This window comes from Stegodyphus dumicola, chromosome X2 (assembly GCF_044657685.1).
Source record: "Stegodyphus dumicola isolate Sdum_Otavi_A_Nest chromosome X2, ASM4465768v1".
Classification (NCBI taxonomy): Eukaryota; Metazoa; Arthropoda; class Arachnida; order Araneae; family Eresidae; genus Stegodyphus; species Stegodyphus dumicola.
This window is the reverse complement of record NC_140781.1, coordinates 175,512,804-175,529,368: the sequence shown is the minus strand read 5'-3', so window position 1 is coordinate 175,529,368 and position 16,565 is coordinate 175,512,804. Positions and strand designations below refer to the sequence as shown.

Genomic DNA, 16,565 nt, shown 5'->3' with positions numbered 1-16,565 from the left:
CATGGCTATAACTGTCCGTTCCTTCATAGGATGCAACGGTGGCCACCTATTAGTTTCCTCCACAATAAAATGGTCATTGAATGGCCAATGCTGAATAGGCAAGTGCTGGAAATTGGATTTAAAAAAATGCTTCTTTATCCGCAGAACGTTAGAAGAACTTAACTTTGATAGATAAGGAGAGTTTATTCTGTTCGGAAATCTAAACCGTATTCAACGAAATATGTAAAAGCTACCTAACAGTATTTCAATGCATGTTTTAAAATTGCAATTATATTTTGGTAATGTTAAGAATTTAACCTAATGTAGTTTAGTGAAGTGATAATACTAAATCTAATTACTTCCTAATAATTTATATTAATTCAACTCATCAATTATAAAAGTTTCATTAAAATGTTATTTGTGTGTGGAAAAGTTTGCATTCCTAAAAATTGTCTAATTGAATTAATTCTAACCGAAATATAAGGTTTGAAGCTTAATAAATTATCCCTTTTAAATTAAACGTAATGTTTTAAGCTTAATAAATAATCTTCTTTTAAACATGATGTTTGAAGATTCATAATTAGCGATTTTAATGAAATATAAATAATGAGATAAGATACACATATTTAATGAAATGTGGTTAGGGAAATAAGATGCGTATATTAAATTATATAAGTGGAATAGAATGTTAGGAAAATGGAATCCCGTTTTAAGGGGGGAAAAATGAGACATTAGAAATTTCATTCCAAACTTAAGAGACATTTCAGAACAAAATTATCACTTTAGATTCAACAATATCCTGCTTACAAAAATTAAAACATTTGCAATATTTCATAACACATTAAAAAAAATGAACGACAGACAAAAAAAGATGCCTTCATAATAGATTGATCTACTATTGAAATAAGTTTTTTGCATGCTTTCAGCAATGTTACATTTCAATAAACGCGTTTTCTTTAAAAATTTTGTTTAATTGTGGGTTGAATAACTGGGGACAGTTTTTTACAGCTAAAATATATCTATTTTTTTGCTTACCTGTTGGAAAGTATTCAGATTTCTCAGGGCACTGTTGGATCTCAGTATTCTCAGTGGGTTTTTGTAAAAAATCAAAAGGTTTGCAAAAAATTCAAATCTATTATCATAGTTGAAAAGTTATTTTAACGACATAAGAAAACATAAAAATTTCTCAAATGATTTATTAATTTTTTATACGTATTATTTATTTATTTTTATTTTTTTAAAGTGTAATGTAGGTAATATCATATTTAAACTGCAGAAATCTGTCTTCAATAGGCCAAAAATGTTATTTTGCCTTCCTTTCAATTATATAGATATAATTAATATCATCGCATTTTAATCGAAAAATATTTGTAAATGATTTGTTCGTGTGAGCTATTCCTTTTTATATGTAACTTAATCTATGGTTTCTCTTGTTATCATATTCATAATTATATTCTATAATTATATTCTATAATTCTATTCTGTTACATTTTACAGATGCACCATGTTTGCCATATGAATATCAATGTGACAACTACAGATGTATTGCTCAAATTTTGAAATGTGATGGTCATAATCACTGTGGCGATTTTAGTGACCAAAAAGACTGTGGTAAGTACAGGATAGTCAAGGGTATAATTGTTAAAATATCAAAATTATAGTGCTAAGAAATTTAGATTTATTTGTCGATATAACGGAAGGAATTTTTAAACAACATTTATTTACTGCATGATTTTTTCTATATACGTTTTTATGCTTTCGTATGCATAGTTATGGAATTTTCCACTTATGTTCTTACATACAGAGTGACCCTAAAGGTCCATTAACATTTGAAAATTCAATAATTCACGGAAAAATGTAGGTAAGGAGGTAAAAATTATTGATACACATGCTTGAAATGTCATGGGATTTTATTGAAAGCAAAAAAGTGCTTAAAATGGCCAACAGATGGCGCTTCATATGATAACAAAAGCAATAATTAGTGTAACAATTGATTTTTAGCAAAGATTATGTTCTTTTTAACAAACGTTCAACATGTCGGCCGTCATTCATTAACAATACCTGTAGTAGAGGAACAATGTTGTGAACAGCACTGTGCAACATATCTGTAGGTATGGTGAGAAATTGCGGTCGGATTTTGTCTTTAGTATTCTTAATGAGGTCAGACGATAGCGGTAAACTTGTGATTTCAGGTAACCTCACCACCAATAATCACACGGATTGAGATCTGGGGACCTGAGAGGCCACACATGACGAAAGTGACGGCTCAGCACGCGATCTTCAACAAATTATGTGTGCAAGATATCTTTCACATATGTAGCAATATGGGGGGGGGAGCACCATCCCGCATAAAAGTCATACCTTCCAACAGGTGCTTATCAGCCAGACTAGGGATTACGCAATTCTGTAATATATCAGCTTACGTCGCACCTATCACACTGACAGTTTGAATAGTAGAACCACGCATTTCCTCGAAGAAAAAAGGTCCGATCACGACTGATGTCATAAATCCACATCCCGCCGTGACCAACACCCGAAGGCGAGGATAGAAAAGTGACAAAGTCATGAAGCGACTGTTTCATGCCTTAACTTCGGACCATATCCAGTTCTTGCCACTTTAGGCACTTCTAAGAATTGCGAACCTGATATATTCCAAAATTACGAATTGGAAACTTTACAGTGAGATCTTGTACAATAACCCGCCCATTATCGGCGGACTCAGCTCCAGAAAAGACATCGAATCCGCTGTGGAAAGTCTCACTTGCAGTATTAATGACGCTATCAACAAGGGCTCCCGCATTATCAACAGGAACTCGCACACAGAGAGACTCCCAAGAGACATTAAAGATAAAATCAGGGAGAGAAATAAGCTACGCAAGTGTAGGCACCTCACCTGGAGTCCGCACGTTAGAAGGAGCTCAATAAGTTAACTAGAGACATTAAAAAGAGTATCGCATAGCACGGAGATCTCTGGGAAGAGAAAATACGCAATATTAGTCCCAATGACGGCTCGCTTTGGTCTTTCATTAAGAAGCTCAAAAACCAGTATGGCTGTAATAGACCTATCTTCACGGATACCAGCGCTGCACTCAATGACAAAGACAAGACGCAAGTTCTAGCTGATCATTTGGGGAAATACAGTTTACCCCAAATGTTTCTCCTCGGGGTATTTACGAAGTCTGTTTTATTGTAAGAGACTGGCTTAACGTCTCCCTCGGCTCGTAATTGCCCAAAACTGGCTACACCTGCGGGAGTTCAGGATAACATCAAAAGACATTGAATGTCTCATGCAGCGTCACTGACATCGCAAAGTTCCTGGCTTTGGCACTGTTGGTAGTGCTGCTCTCAAGAATATACCTTTCAGCACTTTTGACAAGTTCACTAGCATCATAAATGCGTACTACGACCTGCTGGAAGCGCGCTAAAATAATCCTTCTTCTCCCCAAACCGGGTAAAGATGCCACCAGACCTGAAGGGTAATCTACGAGAGCGTAATTCTTAAAAGATTAAAGCTGTTCATGGAACTGTTACAGCCGGAGCAATTCGGTTTCAGGCAAAAATTATCCACAACAAAGCAATTAGTGCGGCTGGTAAATTTCTAAGCAATAAGTGCGGCCGGTGCTGCGGAGGTGCTCTCGACAATAAACAAAGCGTTGCCATCCTCATGCTGGACTTGGCGAAAGCGTTCGACCGCGTCTGGCATGAGGGGCTTATTTACAAACCTATCAACTCGACAAGGAATTGATACAGCTTATCATGTCTTTTATCTACAACAGAAAGTTATCGCTTGCCATAGGTAAGGACACTTCTAGACAAAGAATCTCTAAGGAGATTCTTTGCTTCTAGTACAAGAGTCATCACTGCAGGGATCCCGTCCTCTATCTGTTTTACCTGGCGCATTTTCCTAGGACGCAAATCAACTCAAATCACTTTTTAGGATGCTACGCGGACAATACAGCTTTGGCTGTAAAGTCCCCAAATACAAACCACGCAGTAAGCAAGCTCCAAGATATTATACCCTGTATCGAAAAATGGTGTACCAGTTGGCGTATCTAAATAAATGTGAGCAAGCCCCAGCTACGTATTATTCGCCGAAGACGCTCACAGACTCCTCTTAGAAATAAGTTATATCTCTTTAATGAGGAGATTCCCCAGGTTAGTAAAGCTAAATACCTGGGAGTTATGTTTAATGAAGACTTAGTTGGAATGTCCACATCATGATCATTAAAAGAAAAACGTTTGGAGTGATCAATAGTCTGTTTCCGCTGCTGGGGAAATATTCACTGCTTGATCTTCGCTAGAAAAGACTTATGTACATTACGATCATCCGGCCCATCATCACTTTTGCGTCGCCGGCCTGGGCGGCAGCCTCTCACAAGAGCTTGGATATATTACAGGTCACCTAGAATAAGTTACTTCGACTGATTACAGATGCACACTTCTATGTGAACAATCCTACACTTCACAGAGACTTGAAACTGAACACGATCAAAGATCACCTAAGAAAGCTCAATAGAGGATTTTTCGCTAAAGCAATGAAGTGTGAGTACATGATTGCTTTTAACCTCTTCACGTTCGAGATTTTCTATCAGGATAGGAATATTCGCCCCTTGACTGTGACTCTAAATTTCCCACCTGATTAATTAGCTCTCATTGAATTGCACAAGTATTCACTTATGAGCTTTTCGCTGCTTCACTATTTTACTTTTAATTTTCGCAACCTTTTATGACTGTTGTACAGTCTCGTTCTTGTTCTGACTATTTTCTGTTTCGGCTATCTTCTGGTCGTTTCTCACACCTGCGATGTTTCGGTTACCCCCAGCCCAGCCCACCTTTTCATTCATGTTAGGATAGTTTCATGTGATGCGCCGTACGAGCAAAAATTTTCAACTGAGCCGGACACGCCGCACTCTTCACGGCATTCTCGGCAATACCCTGCCAGTCAGTCAATCAGCCTCTGTTTCTCTCTCTCACTACAGCTCATTTCATATACGATTCTCATGTAGCGTCCCTGACATTTTGCTGCCCAGCGCTATATGTTGATCTTTCTTGCCATTTTATTTTTGATTTCGATAAAACCCCATGTCATATTCAAGCATGTGTGTCAAATTTTACCTCTATACCTATATTATTCCCTGAATTATTTATATATATATATGTCAAGTTTCAATGCGTAGATGAAGGAATCCGGTACTTTTTAGCAGCTTGTGGCTGTAGATAGGGCTGAGTGGAAAGCATGATGACTCATTTAATACAACTGAGATTGAAGTATCACAGTCTTTATTTTTACGCTTATCAAATCATCCTCTTGCAGACAAGATATATTTTAATCAATATTGAATACAATAATTTCCATGTAAACGAGTTTTAACACTTTCCGGCACGCTACCTTTTAAATTCGGAGTTTTGATTAAAAAAAAAAAAAAGTTAGGCAGTCTAATTAGGCCTAGAGGAGTACACAAGTAAAATTTTGTGAAGATAGAACTTATCGTTTTAATTCTGTGGGTGTGCCCAAAGTGGCCCACTGATTGAATAGAGCTTCGAAAAGAGTGCTGAAACGAGCATTGTTGTCAGTGAATTGACCGATGAGATGCAGAGAAACAAATACAGAATCTCAGTTGCCCTAGATTATCGGTGAGCCCGGTCTGGGCACATCTAGGGTTCGCCGCTTGATTTTAGGCAAGATTTCAAGGTAAAAATTTAAAACTAATATACAATAAGGAGATTAGAATACAGCCAAAAAATAACATAGAAATTTCTTTTCAAACAATTCCTTATATACCCTAAAAAAATCTGGAAGATTACTTTGAAAAATGAGGGTCTTAAAAAAACTAAACATGGCTGAAATATATGGACTGGTTTGTGTTGAGCTGCCATCTACTATAAATAAAGAAGGTTCAGAGTAACCTATAGTAATCTATAAATCCTTTTTCATTCAATTTTCTGTGCGTACAGAAGGAAATTTTTAGGTGTGTCCACACTGGACACACTGTGCTGCAAAGGGTTAAAGTACGACGTCATCCTTAGATGAGTAAGCCTAGCAGTAAAGCGTCTGGCTAGCTGAAAAGCTTAAGCGAAAGTGAAAAAGGACGCTGCAATTCAAAGAAAGAAAGGAGGGAATCAAGAAGTTTCAATTCCGAGTTAAAAAGTTTTGGTTTACAGTTATGTGACTGCGCAAGAGGTATTTGCATTATGCGTTGAGTAAGATCGCATGATTAATTTCGGTGACGCAGTTCAGACTTACAGCGCTATTTTTAAGACAGATAGAAGTAGTCCGCAAATTAAATAAAAAACAAAACAGTTTATAGCCAATTAAAATTAGAAGTTTGCTTTCATATTTTTTATCTTACATAGATATATATAGCAATAAACTGTGAAGAAAAAGGTATGAATGTAAAAAGGGGAATTAAAATATGCAGAGGTTGCATCCCCGAATGCAAATAGAAACCAAAATTAACATAAAACGCAATCCCGCAGTCACATCACAACGCATTGAAGACGGGCATATCGGTAATTATACGCTGTTGAGAGAGAGCTGAATATGCATCATAGTGTCATCAAATAGGCTGTGAAACCGTTACCAAAGAGACCAAAACTGCTGTAGAAGACACGGGTCTGAACGCCGAAAGATTAATACAACGGCAGACGATCGCTTTCTATTGCTATGTGCAAAACGCAGTAGATCACTAACAGCATGACTGCTGACAAACATTTTCGTTTCTGAATGCAAGAATTCCGCCTTTCTGACCATCACCACGAAATTAAAATTTTAAAAAATTTTTCTGGAATAATGATGTTTTATACGTTATCTGGCAAGGAATGGAATCCATAGTCCTATGGCGATGTCTAAACATTAATATTTTTTTCGATTCGAAGTTTGGTACCTTTAAAACGAAATCTGAACCTAAAGCATGGACGATAGTATTTTTACATATCGTCTGAAGTTTTTCGACTTCTTCTAAAGCAACTGATTTTATGTTTTTGTATTTCAATTCTTGCTTCATCTCTTTTGTATACATGACTTTTTGGTCAATAACTTTTTCATCTGTACTTAAGAGAATACTTCCATAGTAACTATTAGACCGGCAAACCTATTGTCCACTTTTATACCTATATTTCAATCTAAAAGACCTGCCATCATAAACTAGGGCTTTTCAGCCCTCCTGAGTCTCAGTTTACTCCAACTTGTTAAAAGAACTCCTAACATAACTAGTGTTGTGCAGTGTTTCAAGGTAATAAAAGAAAAAAAAAAAAAAAAAAAAAAAAAAAAAAAACCTACTGCTACAAAGCGGTCCTCAAGAAAGATCAAATGCAGAGATAAGCTAATATGAAATGCGTCTTTATTTTGATAAAGCAGACTGTTTGTAAGATAGATCGGAGGTCACTTCGACCGCCTGGCTATGAAGTAGCCTTATTGTACGACCTCATTCTATAAATTCCTCCTCCTTTACGTTTATACATAGAAGATAAAACGAAAGCTGAGATGAGGATGATGGTTAAACTCTATTTCTGGTTAGGAATATATGGAGAATATAAAATCGTCAAGTCTGTTTTAGGAAAAAGCTCATTTGGGATATAACCAGAGCCAGAAAAGAGCATAGCTAGACTAGTTGGAAACAGTATACGGCAGTCTGAGAAAGATAGCCTAATTGGCCTAATACATTCATTCATGTCTAAAAATTAGAAAAAAATGCGGGTATGTGTGAAAAGTATTTATTTGAGTTCGTTCACAGCTTTCACAGATCGTGGTGTATAACAAAAGATACTTTTGAGAGGAAATGTCCAATTGCTTCTCTTAAACACAATTACTCTTTCATTACGATTTTTTGACACTCAACACCCTTCAACTGCTCAATAATTTTCCCTAAGATATATGTATTTAAACTGACGTATCGAGTTAACTATAGTAACCAACTATAACGCAAAATGTTAGCACATCCGATAATGATTTTGGACTAGTGCTGCTATTCAAGTGTAACAAACAGTTTAACGTCATGGGGAAGCTTGTTTCAGATTGTGTTGTGTGTTCGCCATTCTGCATAAGATGGATCGCCTAGTCCCAGCACGAGAGCAAGTAGTGAGTAGTTAACACCTGAAACACGATGGAGAAGACCGTGAATACGTATATTCTTGGTACAATGGAGGGTACACGAGAACAGAAGAGAATTGTATGGTTTCGTTGGATGAGGAACTTCCCCGACGAAATTATGTATTTAACTGGATTAAGAACTTCAAATTGAGAAATAAAAATGCAGTGAAACAAATGAGCCGTGGTAGATAAGTTGTGAGGTCTACATGAGTCAAAATACAGTAGGTGTTTCAACGTGATGCTGAAAAATCGGAGCATTACCTTTGATGAGGTACTGAAACAGGTATTAATAGAGGAACTGACGTTAGTTTAATGGAAACCACTGTACACGTGTACATAGTAATTTGTATATACAGGTACGTCTTGAAGGAAAGTCGCCACTTTTCCATTCCCGAAGGTATATTAGTAGCGCCGGGCTTTGCTAACTGTTAAGTTCCACCCAACTTTTGATGGAGAACACGCCAGAGGGCGGTCCAGGGGTCTCCCACCTCTCTTCGTTGCTAAAGCCACTAGAGATGACTTTTGGATCGCCGGTATTATGAATACCCCTTTACCTCACAGACACTGCACTCTTACAAACATTCATGTTTTCTCTGCGATTTGAAACCGGGACCACCAGTACGGTATTAACGTCACTAACCACTATATCACTTGGGCGGCTGACGTGCACGTATGTTGTACGTCGTGCACGTATGACATGCACGTCGACGTCTGTAAGTAATTTTCAGAGATATAAATCTCTTCAACACTGGAAGTTTGGAAGCTGGCTGACGTGCAGTGACTAGCCCTGTGGCGTAGTTCTTGAAGACATAGGCAGCACTTATTCTCAGCTGCTTTGACTCTTGGACGTCCCTTAACTGGTCTTCCTGATTCATTTCCTTTACTTTTTTGACGTGGGTTCCTCACGTAGCAAATGATGGGACGACTCATATTTAAGGTTCAGACTATTTCCGACTGTCGCTGGCCCCTTTCAAGACAACCGAAGTATGGGTAAGAGTACGCCAGGTACTTTCCCTTACCTGGCGTCACTCAAATGGTGTCGTCCCCACATTTTTTATAATTTGATGATACTTGTGAAGTCCTTAACACAGAGATGCAGGTTCTTTTATACCTAACATATTTCCTTTTTAAAAAAATATTTGTATGCGAAACTTTTCTGTGGGTTAGTTATTGTTTTGTATGTGCACCTTTTATGAATGCAAAAGCTATGACTATATTAGCATGTTCTTTTGATAAGCATAGTAATATTTTCGTTTGTTGCTTAATTTTCAGACACTAGTGCAGAATACCATTAGCTGAAAGTTCTGTTATCAAACAGGGACGCTTATTGGAAACTTTCTAATTTCAGAGTCGAAATTAACTACAAGAATCTCTAAGATTTTTATTTGTTAAAGTCGTTGTTGATCAGTGTAATTTTTCATTTCATTGTGTATAAAGATTTTAACTTGAAATAATAATTTTTCAAACTGCAAGGAAATATTTTTGAATTTAAAATGACTACTTGCGTCCCATGTTGTTATAACGAACTTTTGTTTTTAAATCCAAATTTCCATATCATTAGATCCTGAAAAAATTTCTTTCTTGATACATTAGAAGGAAATAAGTTAATTTCAGAAATATTAAGCTTTTAAAAAATGAATGTTTAAAAGTGATTTCTAAATCTAAACTTAGTTTATTCTATCAAATGCCAATATGAAACATAATAATATCGATATAAATTACAGCTTTTAAATTAAAAATCATTGATAGTAAAATTTGAAAATATAGATAAAAAATATAATGCACATTAAATAAAAGGGAATACAATGTGCTTCAGCTTCCAAATTTTAATGTTCACTAGGCCTCCGATTTACGTAATATGCGACTTACGTAAATTACATAATTACGTGAGTAAATGTCGTAACATTCAAACTGTAATTTACCAGTTCAAAATAAGGCTTCGGAAACAATTTCTCCTTGTCCCGGTTCTTGCGCTCAAACAATATTCGCACGTTAATTTAAACCCTTACTGATTACTGTTAGTGATCATTGTTTACTTAACTAAAATAGATTAGAAACTCAAATGCTCTGATAAATGGATTAAAAATGCTACTGCCCTGCTATAAATTTTAAAAACTAAAGTTTGCCCTTACTTTAGAAGAAAAATTAAAAATAATTCGTATATGTTATAAGGTATTTCTCCCACTTTCCTAGCGTCCTTCGTGGTGTATTGGTTCAGCACGCTGGGCCGGTATTCCAGAGGTCCGTGGTTCGATTCCCGGCGAAGGCGGTTACTAATTTTTCATCTTTTCTGCCTCTAAAAAAATGGGTGCCCGAACTAAAAGGGTTGTGGATGATGATTCTCCGCACCCAGGATTTGGCGACTAGGTCCCCTAAAATCCTAGTCGCCCTTTAAAAAGGGGAGTATATAAGGTATTTCTCCCACTTCCCTAGGATGCCTTCGTGGTGTAACGGAAGCGCGCTGGGCCCGTATTCCAGAGGTCCGTGGTTCGATTCCCGGCGAAGGCGGTTGTATATTTTTCATCTTCTCTGGCTTCCAATTAACCTAATGACTCTACAATGTGAAGGCGTGGAAATTATTTCAACAACAACTCTGGATATAAATCGATTTATTTCGACAGTGAATAAGATGATGAAGGATAACGTTTTCATTGTTGAAAGAATAAAACATCTGGTAACGTTAAAGGACAGAGTTTTTACCGAAGAGGACGGGTCCAATTTTGAAGATGGAGAAATTTTTGTCTAACTGTATCAAGAATCTAACACAAAAGCTGATAATCTTGAATTTTCTGATTCCAAAAGAAGATTCGGTCTTTATATAGAGATTCACAAGAAAAGGCTGGTCTCACGGATATGGGGACTGCATTTAAAGTTAGTACTGGATAGTTTGAAAGACTCAAGAAGCTTAAAACTCTATGCAGCAGCACGGTTGAGGGAATAAATAAGTGAATGGTGAGGCAACAAATGAAAATACAAATGCGACAAGTTAATGTCCTGAACGTTTTCTTTTTTTCTTCTTCTAGTGGTGGGCTTTAGCCAAGGTGCTGGCCCCTACTAAGGCCGGAAGCGGTGGTCTCTTTTTTATAGAGGCACACAGTAGATGGGACACCATTGCCTGATATGAAAGGACGGACAAATTACATCCATGACTTCTCCGGGGTTCGAAACCGGGGCCTTCGGTACGGCAGTCAGACTAACCACTTTCATGTCTCGGCGGCATGTCTCAAGAAATAACTAATGAATGAGAGCATTTGCCTAAACAAATATTTAATGTTAACAAAGTAGTGTTGTTTTGAAAAACATTACTGCAGAATGATATAAACTGTACAGACATTTATTGCGAAAGAAAAAAAAAAATCTTTTCGTGGATTCAAGATCGCACAAGATTGGATCACTGTTATGATGAACGGCAACATTTCAGAGGTTTAGAAAAAGATCAAAATTTTTTTTCCTCTTCAGAAACATCCACCTTCATCACCAGCGTTTTATTGCAGAACCAGATAAGCTCACACAAAATAATTTTAATTTGAAAAGTGTTGTTTCAGTTTATTTTTATATATTTTATTATATTTTTTACATGCTTCTCATGCTTTTATAGTTTATAGTTATGAAAAGTGTTGTTTCAGTTTATTTTTATGTATTTTATTATATTTTATTACATTTTTTACATGTTTCTCATGCTTTTATAGTTCATAGCGGAGTAAATACTGTTCGATGAGGTTTCACTTACAAAATAATGCAGTGCAAATCATACATATACTATATATAATAAATATTTGCGGTTTCCTTCAAATTCATACTTAAGGAATTTACAAAGTCGACTTGGCTTACAAAAAGTTCATGTAACGTAAAGGTTTACGAAATGCGTTTCGCTTTTTTACTTATATAACCCGGGGGGGGATATTGTGATTTCTTCACTCAAAATGGTACGTATAGTCAATATCTATAAAATAACGTGAATTATTTTATATCTTTTCTCTTTCACTCTTAATACATTCATTGACGGGTTTATTTTAATTGGCTATCAATTTACTATACATTTCTTACAATATTCAATTGTCTGCTGAGATTGGAAAAAATGACATAAGTAGTCGAATTATTAAATAAGATTGCTAAAAATTTTATATAAGGCATATTTATCTGAATGTAACCCATTGTTAACTCTCGTAATGTGAACATAAGTTATAGATAACGGCAAATGTTAATACTGTCAGCGTCATGATAGTGAATGTCATAAACTAAATTTATGAACTAATGCTTTCTGTAATAACTAAATTTTAATTTTAAGTGCCTTTTTTAGGGGAAATAAAAGTGCCAGCAGGCAAACTAATTGAAATAGTATGTGCTGTTATATTTCTCATCGCTGCTGTGGTATACGTGTATTATTGCGTCACAAAGAGAAAAAAAAAGCAGGCAGAAGCAGCTGCTACTACTCATCAAGACCACTCATCCTGAGGACAAGAACTTGTTATTCTCCTTTATCTTCGAAATCGCTCAAGACAGTCAAAGAAGTGAAACAATCAAGTAGAATATGGATAAGCTCAAGATTAGAGTGCAGGAGCAGACGCCATCCTTAACATCATTTAGTTTTGTGTATTTTTAATACATAGTTACTAATTATACATACATAGTTACTAAGTGTACATACAATAGTTAATACATAGTTACTAATACACACTACTAACATACGTAGTTAATACATAGTTACTAAGTGGAGAGACGCTTTTCGAAATCCAATATACTCTATTTCGAAATTTAAACAAGCAGTATGGAACATTGTTACACAATAATGAAGCATTCCTAATGAAATTCATTTCTTAAATATTTCTATAATATTTAACTTAAGATTTTTAAAGGAAATGTTTGGTATTCGCATTTTAAATGGGCATAAAAGGCTTGCATCAGTTAATAATATTGTTGTTGGATTAGCATTTTGCATTATGCTTTATTTCTATCTGTGTTTCAGGTACCAGATAAAATAATGCAATGCTTTACCTTAGTTAACGTGTAACAAAAATCAGTATGCCAAGCAGAATTTATAAAGTGTTTGCATGAAGCTTTGATATGCCTGATATTTTATAATGTACTGCTCTTAGTATTTACTAACGGAATTGTTTATTTTAGTAAATAATAACATAAATCTTGATACTAAAATTTAAAAAAAAAAAAAAAAAAAAAAAACTTTTGACGAAGATTTTAGATTGCATAAATTTTCTTCATTTCCTCAAAAGAGAGGTTATGGAAATTAATATGCTTTAATAGTTTCTTAAATGTTATTTTTGTAAAAATGAAATTGCTATTTCTTGTAAAAATGAAATATAGGCTATAATGATGAAATACTATAAATGTTGCTACTTAGGAAAACATTAAAGAACTGCATACCTTTCACGCGACTATTTTAATTAATAATTTATGAAAACACATTGAAACCTGTTTAAAATTGTGTTATTCATTTGCTATTCATTTGATGCATATAACAGTATCTTTACATTTGAAGCTAATGGAAATGTTACCATAGAATTGAATAAGTCTCTGCGCTCTAAAAGTTTTTGTTCGAAGATAAAATTACAGAATACAAAAATTTTCTAACTTTTCACTAGGAATTAAGTTTCTTCGCAATGAAACCTAGATTTTGAATTTGACCATATTTTCTCTATAATTTTCAAAATTATTACCGTAAATTTAGCTTCTTAACAATAAAAACATAGCTTATGTACTTACTTGTATTTTTCTTTGTGAGTCTCTTCATTTCCTAAACATGTAAAAGAAAAAAGTCAATAACTGGTAATTCAGACTATTAGAGCAATGTATATGAAAAAAAAAAAAATCACATAAGTGATTTAAGAAGCCGTATCAGTGTTATAGCAATTAAATGTAACACATAGAAGAGTAAAAAGATATTAAAAACTTAGAAAAAATATTAATTTAAACTTAAAAGATAAAGTACTTGAAATTGTTTTTATCCTGTTATTGCAAGAGAAATGCTAAATGAAATGATAAATACAATCATTATGATCTAGAAAATTAGCAACACAGAAAATTCATGTTTTCTACACTTTTTATGAAGTTTCAATAGCATGATAAATCATCGCTTTTATTATTCATGTGTATCCATTTATGGAATTGAAGCAATTGAAAAAAAAAACTATCAATGAAAGCTATAATATTTTCCCCCAGCGTGTTAAGTTTTGCATTATATTCAGCATTATTCTTGCATTATGCATTTGAAGTATAGTTTTCATGCAGTTTCGACAATCAAAGGGCAAGCCTGCATTACTTTAGATGAAGAATTTTAAGTACGTACACTTCGCTTTCTTTAGCTTCCAAAGAAACTCTTCCAAGTATATTTTACTCATAAATTTTTATTTCGACCGAGACTACAGTTTTCAAAGCGCGAATACTTCACATTTAATCCAAAGGAGCTTCCATTCTTCCTACCTTCTTTGTAAGTGCTTATTTTGTTATTTAGACCACTTGATTATGATATATGCATGCTAACCGTCATATGTATAAAATAATTATGGACATATAAACGAACTTACTAATTTGCAAAATTTGTGCAGATGAGATAAAGTTGTTTCAAAGGAAAAGTTTATATGGCAAATAATGTATGTACAAATGTAAAATATCAATGATTTGAAAATCACATAGTTATAAAACGCATTTTCATTGTACTGTTATAAGTACTATATTATGCAACCAGAAAACTACCACATACAGAACGTACAGTTTGCAAATTTGTTTTGAAGTACTTTAATACGAAACTGCAATGCTGCTTTAAAGAGTAGAAATTACTCACAGGAATTAAATAGAGTCCTGTAACAATTTTGTGTGCTTTAAAGTGATTTAATGAAAATAATGCAAAAATTTTATGCATCCGTTTTAGTAATCTGTTTAATCAATCAATATTAGACAAAAATAGATTATTGGACTGAAATTTAGTTGTTGTATGAAACGGAATAAAAAGATCGTCCTTTAAGTCGCTTAATTAGCTAGTCGAAATTAGAACTGTTTTTTAAAACCAAGAGAATTTTCCAAATGTATCAGCCTTGTTCCTTGAATATAATCCAATTAAACATAAAATAAATTCTCATAAGACCATTGAAGAGTAATTAGATTTGTTTCCTTATAACTGAAATTTCTTATAACCGAAACTTGCTTTAAATAAATAAAATTTGGGGAAAATTTTAATGAGCGAATTATAATGGAATACATAGGTTTTTATTTGTAAAAATATTTTATTGTTGTCTACTTTTTTGTAATATTTACTCAACCAAGTATTTTACATTTCAGCAAATCAATTAAACATTGCCCATTTCTTCAATAGTAGGGTGCTAGTGGCATAATTTTAACTTCTTGAATCCCCCAATTTTGAAATCCGAGGTCCTTAAATCTACTAATTAATCATAATGTCTTTTCTTTACGTGGGCCATACCTTTTAAGGAATAGAAGAAGTATCAGGTGCTCTTCATTATTATGTCTAATATGACGTTTCTCGCTTTTCAAAGTGAAATTTTTATCTGACGTCATTCAGAAAAATAATCGGATCTTTATGTACGATATATATCTCATGCTTCATAGTTTGGAACAGTTGTTTTCACTTGATCATCCATTCAACAACAAATCGCTTTGGAAATAAAAGTGGACTCCTCCATCAACTGATGACAAACGCTATCGTATCTGCTATTAGACTTCCTAAGTTTAATCCATCCGCTGCTAGACTTGAAATAAGATGTAGAAATTTAGTTGAAAAGATTCTGGCCTTATCTTTCTAAAGAGCGCTACTAAAAGTATAGTTTCAGGCCCTTATGTCTTTGAACTAAGAAAGCAATGCTTTCCCCACATCAGGTATGTGCAAAATATGAAACCTTTTTCGAGTTTGCTTTATGATACCCGATAATTTTATCCAGTACACAAGAACTAGAACCATCGTTTATTCTGTTGTGGTCAGTCAAAAATTTTTTGAAGCTGGGAAACATGAAGAATCAGCGAAACTCTAGCCAGGATTCGAACTCCGCGTTGTTAAACTCCGTGTTGTTTTACTCCGCGTTGTTTTATGAGTAAAAAAAAAACTCCGCGTTATTTTATGAGTAAAAAGTAAAACGACATCGCTACTTGACTTTTGCTAGTGGAGATTCATGTGAAAACGCCTACTTATGCCAACGGCCGCATTCATAATTTTTCTTAAATGTATTCATATAAATTCATATATAATGTAATATATTCATAACTAATATAATATAAACTAAACTAAACTCAGTGGCGTAACAGCCCTAATGGCCTGCAGTGCCCGAAATCTGCTTTCTTAACCGTGGGCCACGGGGTGCGTAAGCATATGCCCTGAACAAGTGATCAGCTTTTCACAGGACCCCCAGAGTTTAGTCCCCAAGCGAACTTGGTACTCATTTTATCGACCCAAGTGATGGAAATCAAGAGATGAAAGGCTGAGTCGACATTGCCCAACCCGGGAATCGAACCCCGGACCTGTGGTGCTGCT

General features: G+C 34.7%; 1 protein-coding gene across 1 annotated transcript in view; it reads left to right on the top strand.

The window, feature by feature from the left end:
• The window catches only part of LOC146992978 (uncharacterized), a 32,529-nt gene extending 18,751 nt beyond the window's left edge, over positions 1 to 13,778 (top strand). Inside the window, exons 4-5 of the mRNA XM_085808975.1 lie at positions 1,477 to 1,590; positions 12,369 to 13,778. Of these exons, the coding sequence (XP_085665101.1) occupies positions 1,477 to 1,590; positions 12,369 to 12,523 (269 nt within the window). The 3' untranslated portion in view covers positions 12,524 to 13,778. The remainder of the gene's footprint in view (positions 1 to 1,476; positions 1,591 to 12,368) is intronic.
• Positions 13,779 to 16,565: the final 2,787 nt, after the last annotated feature.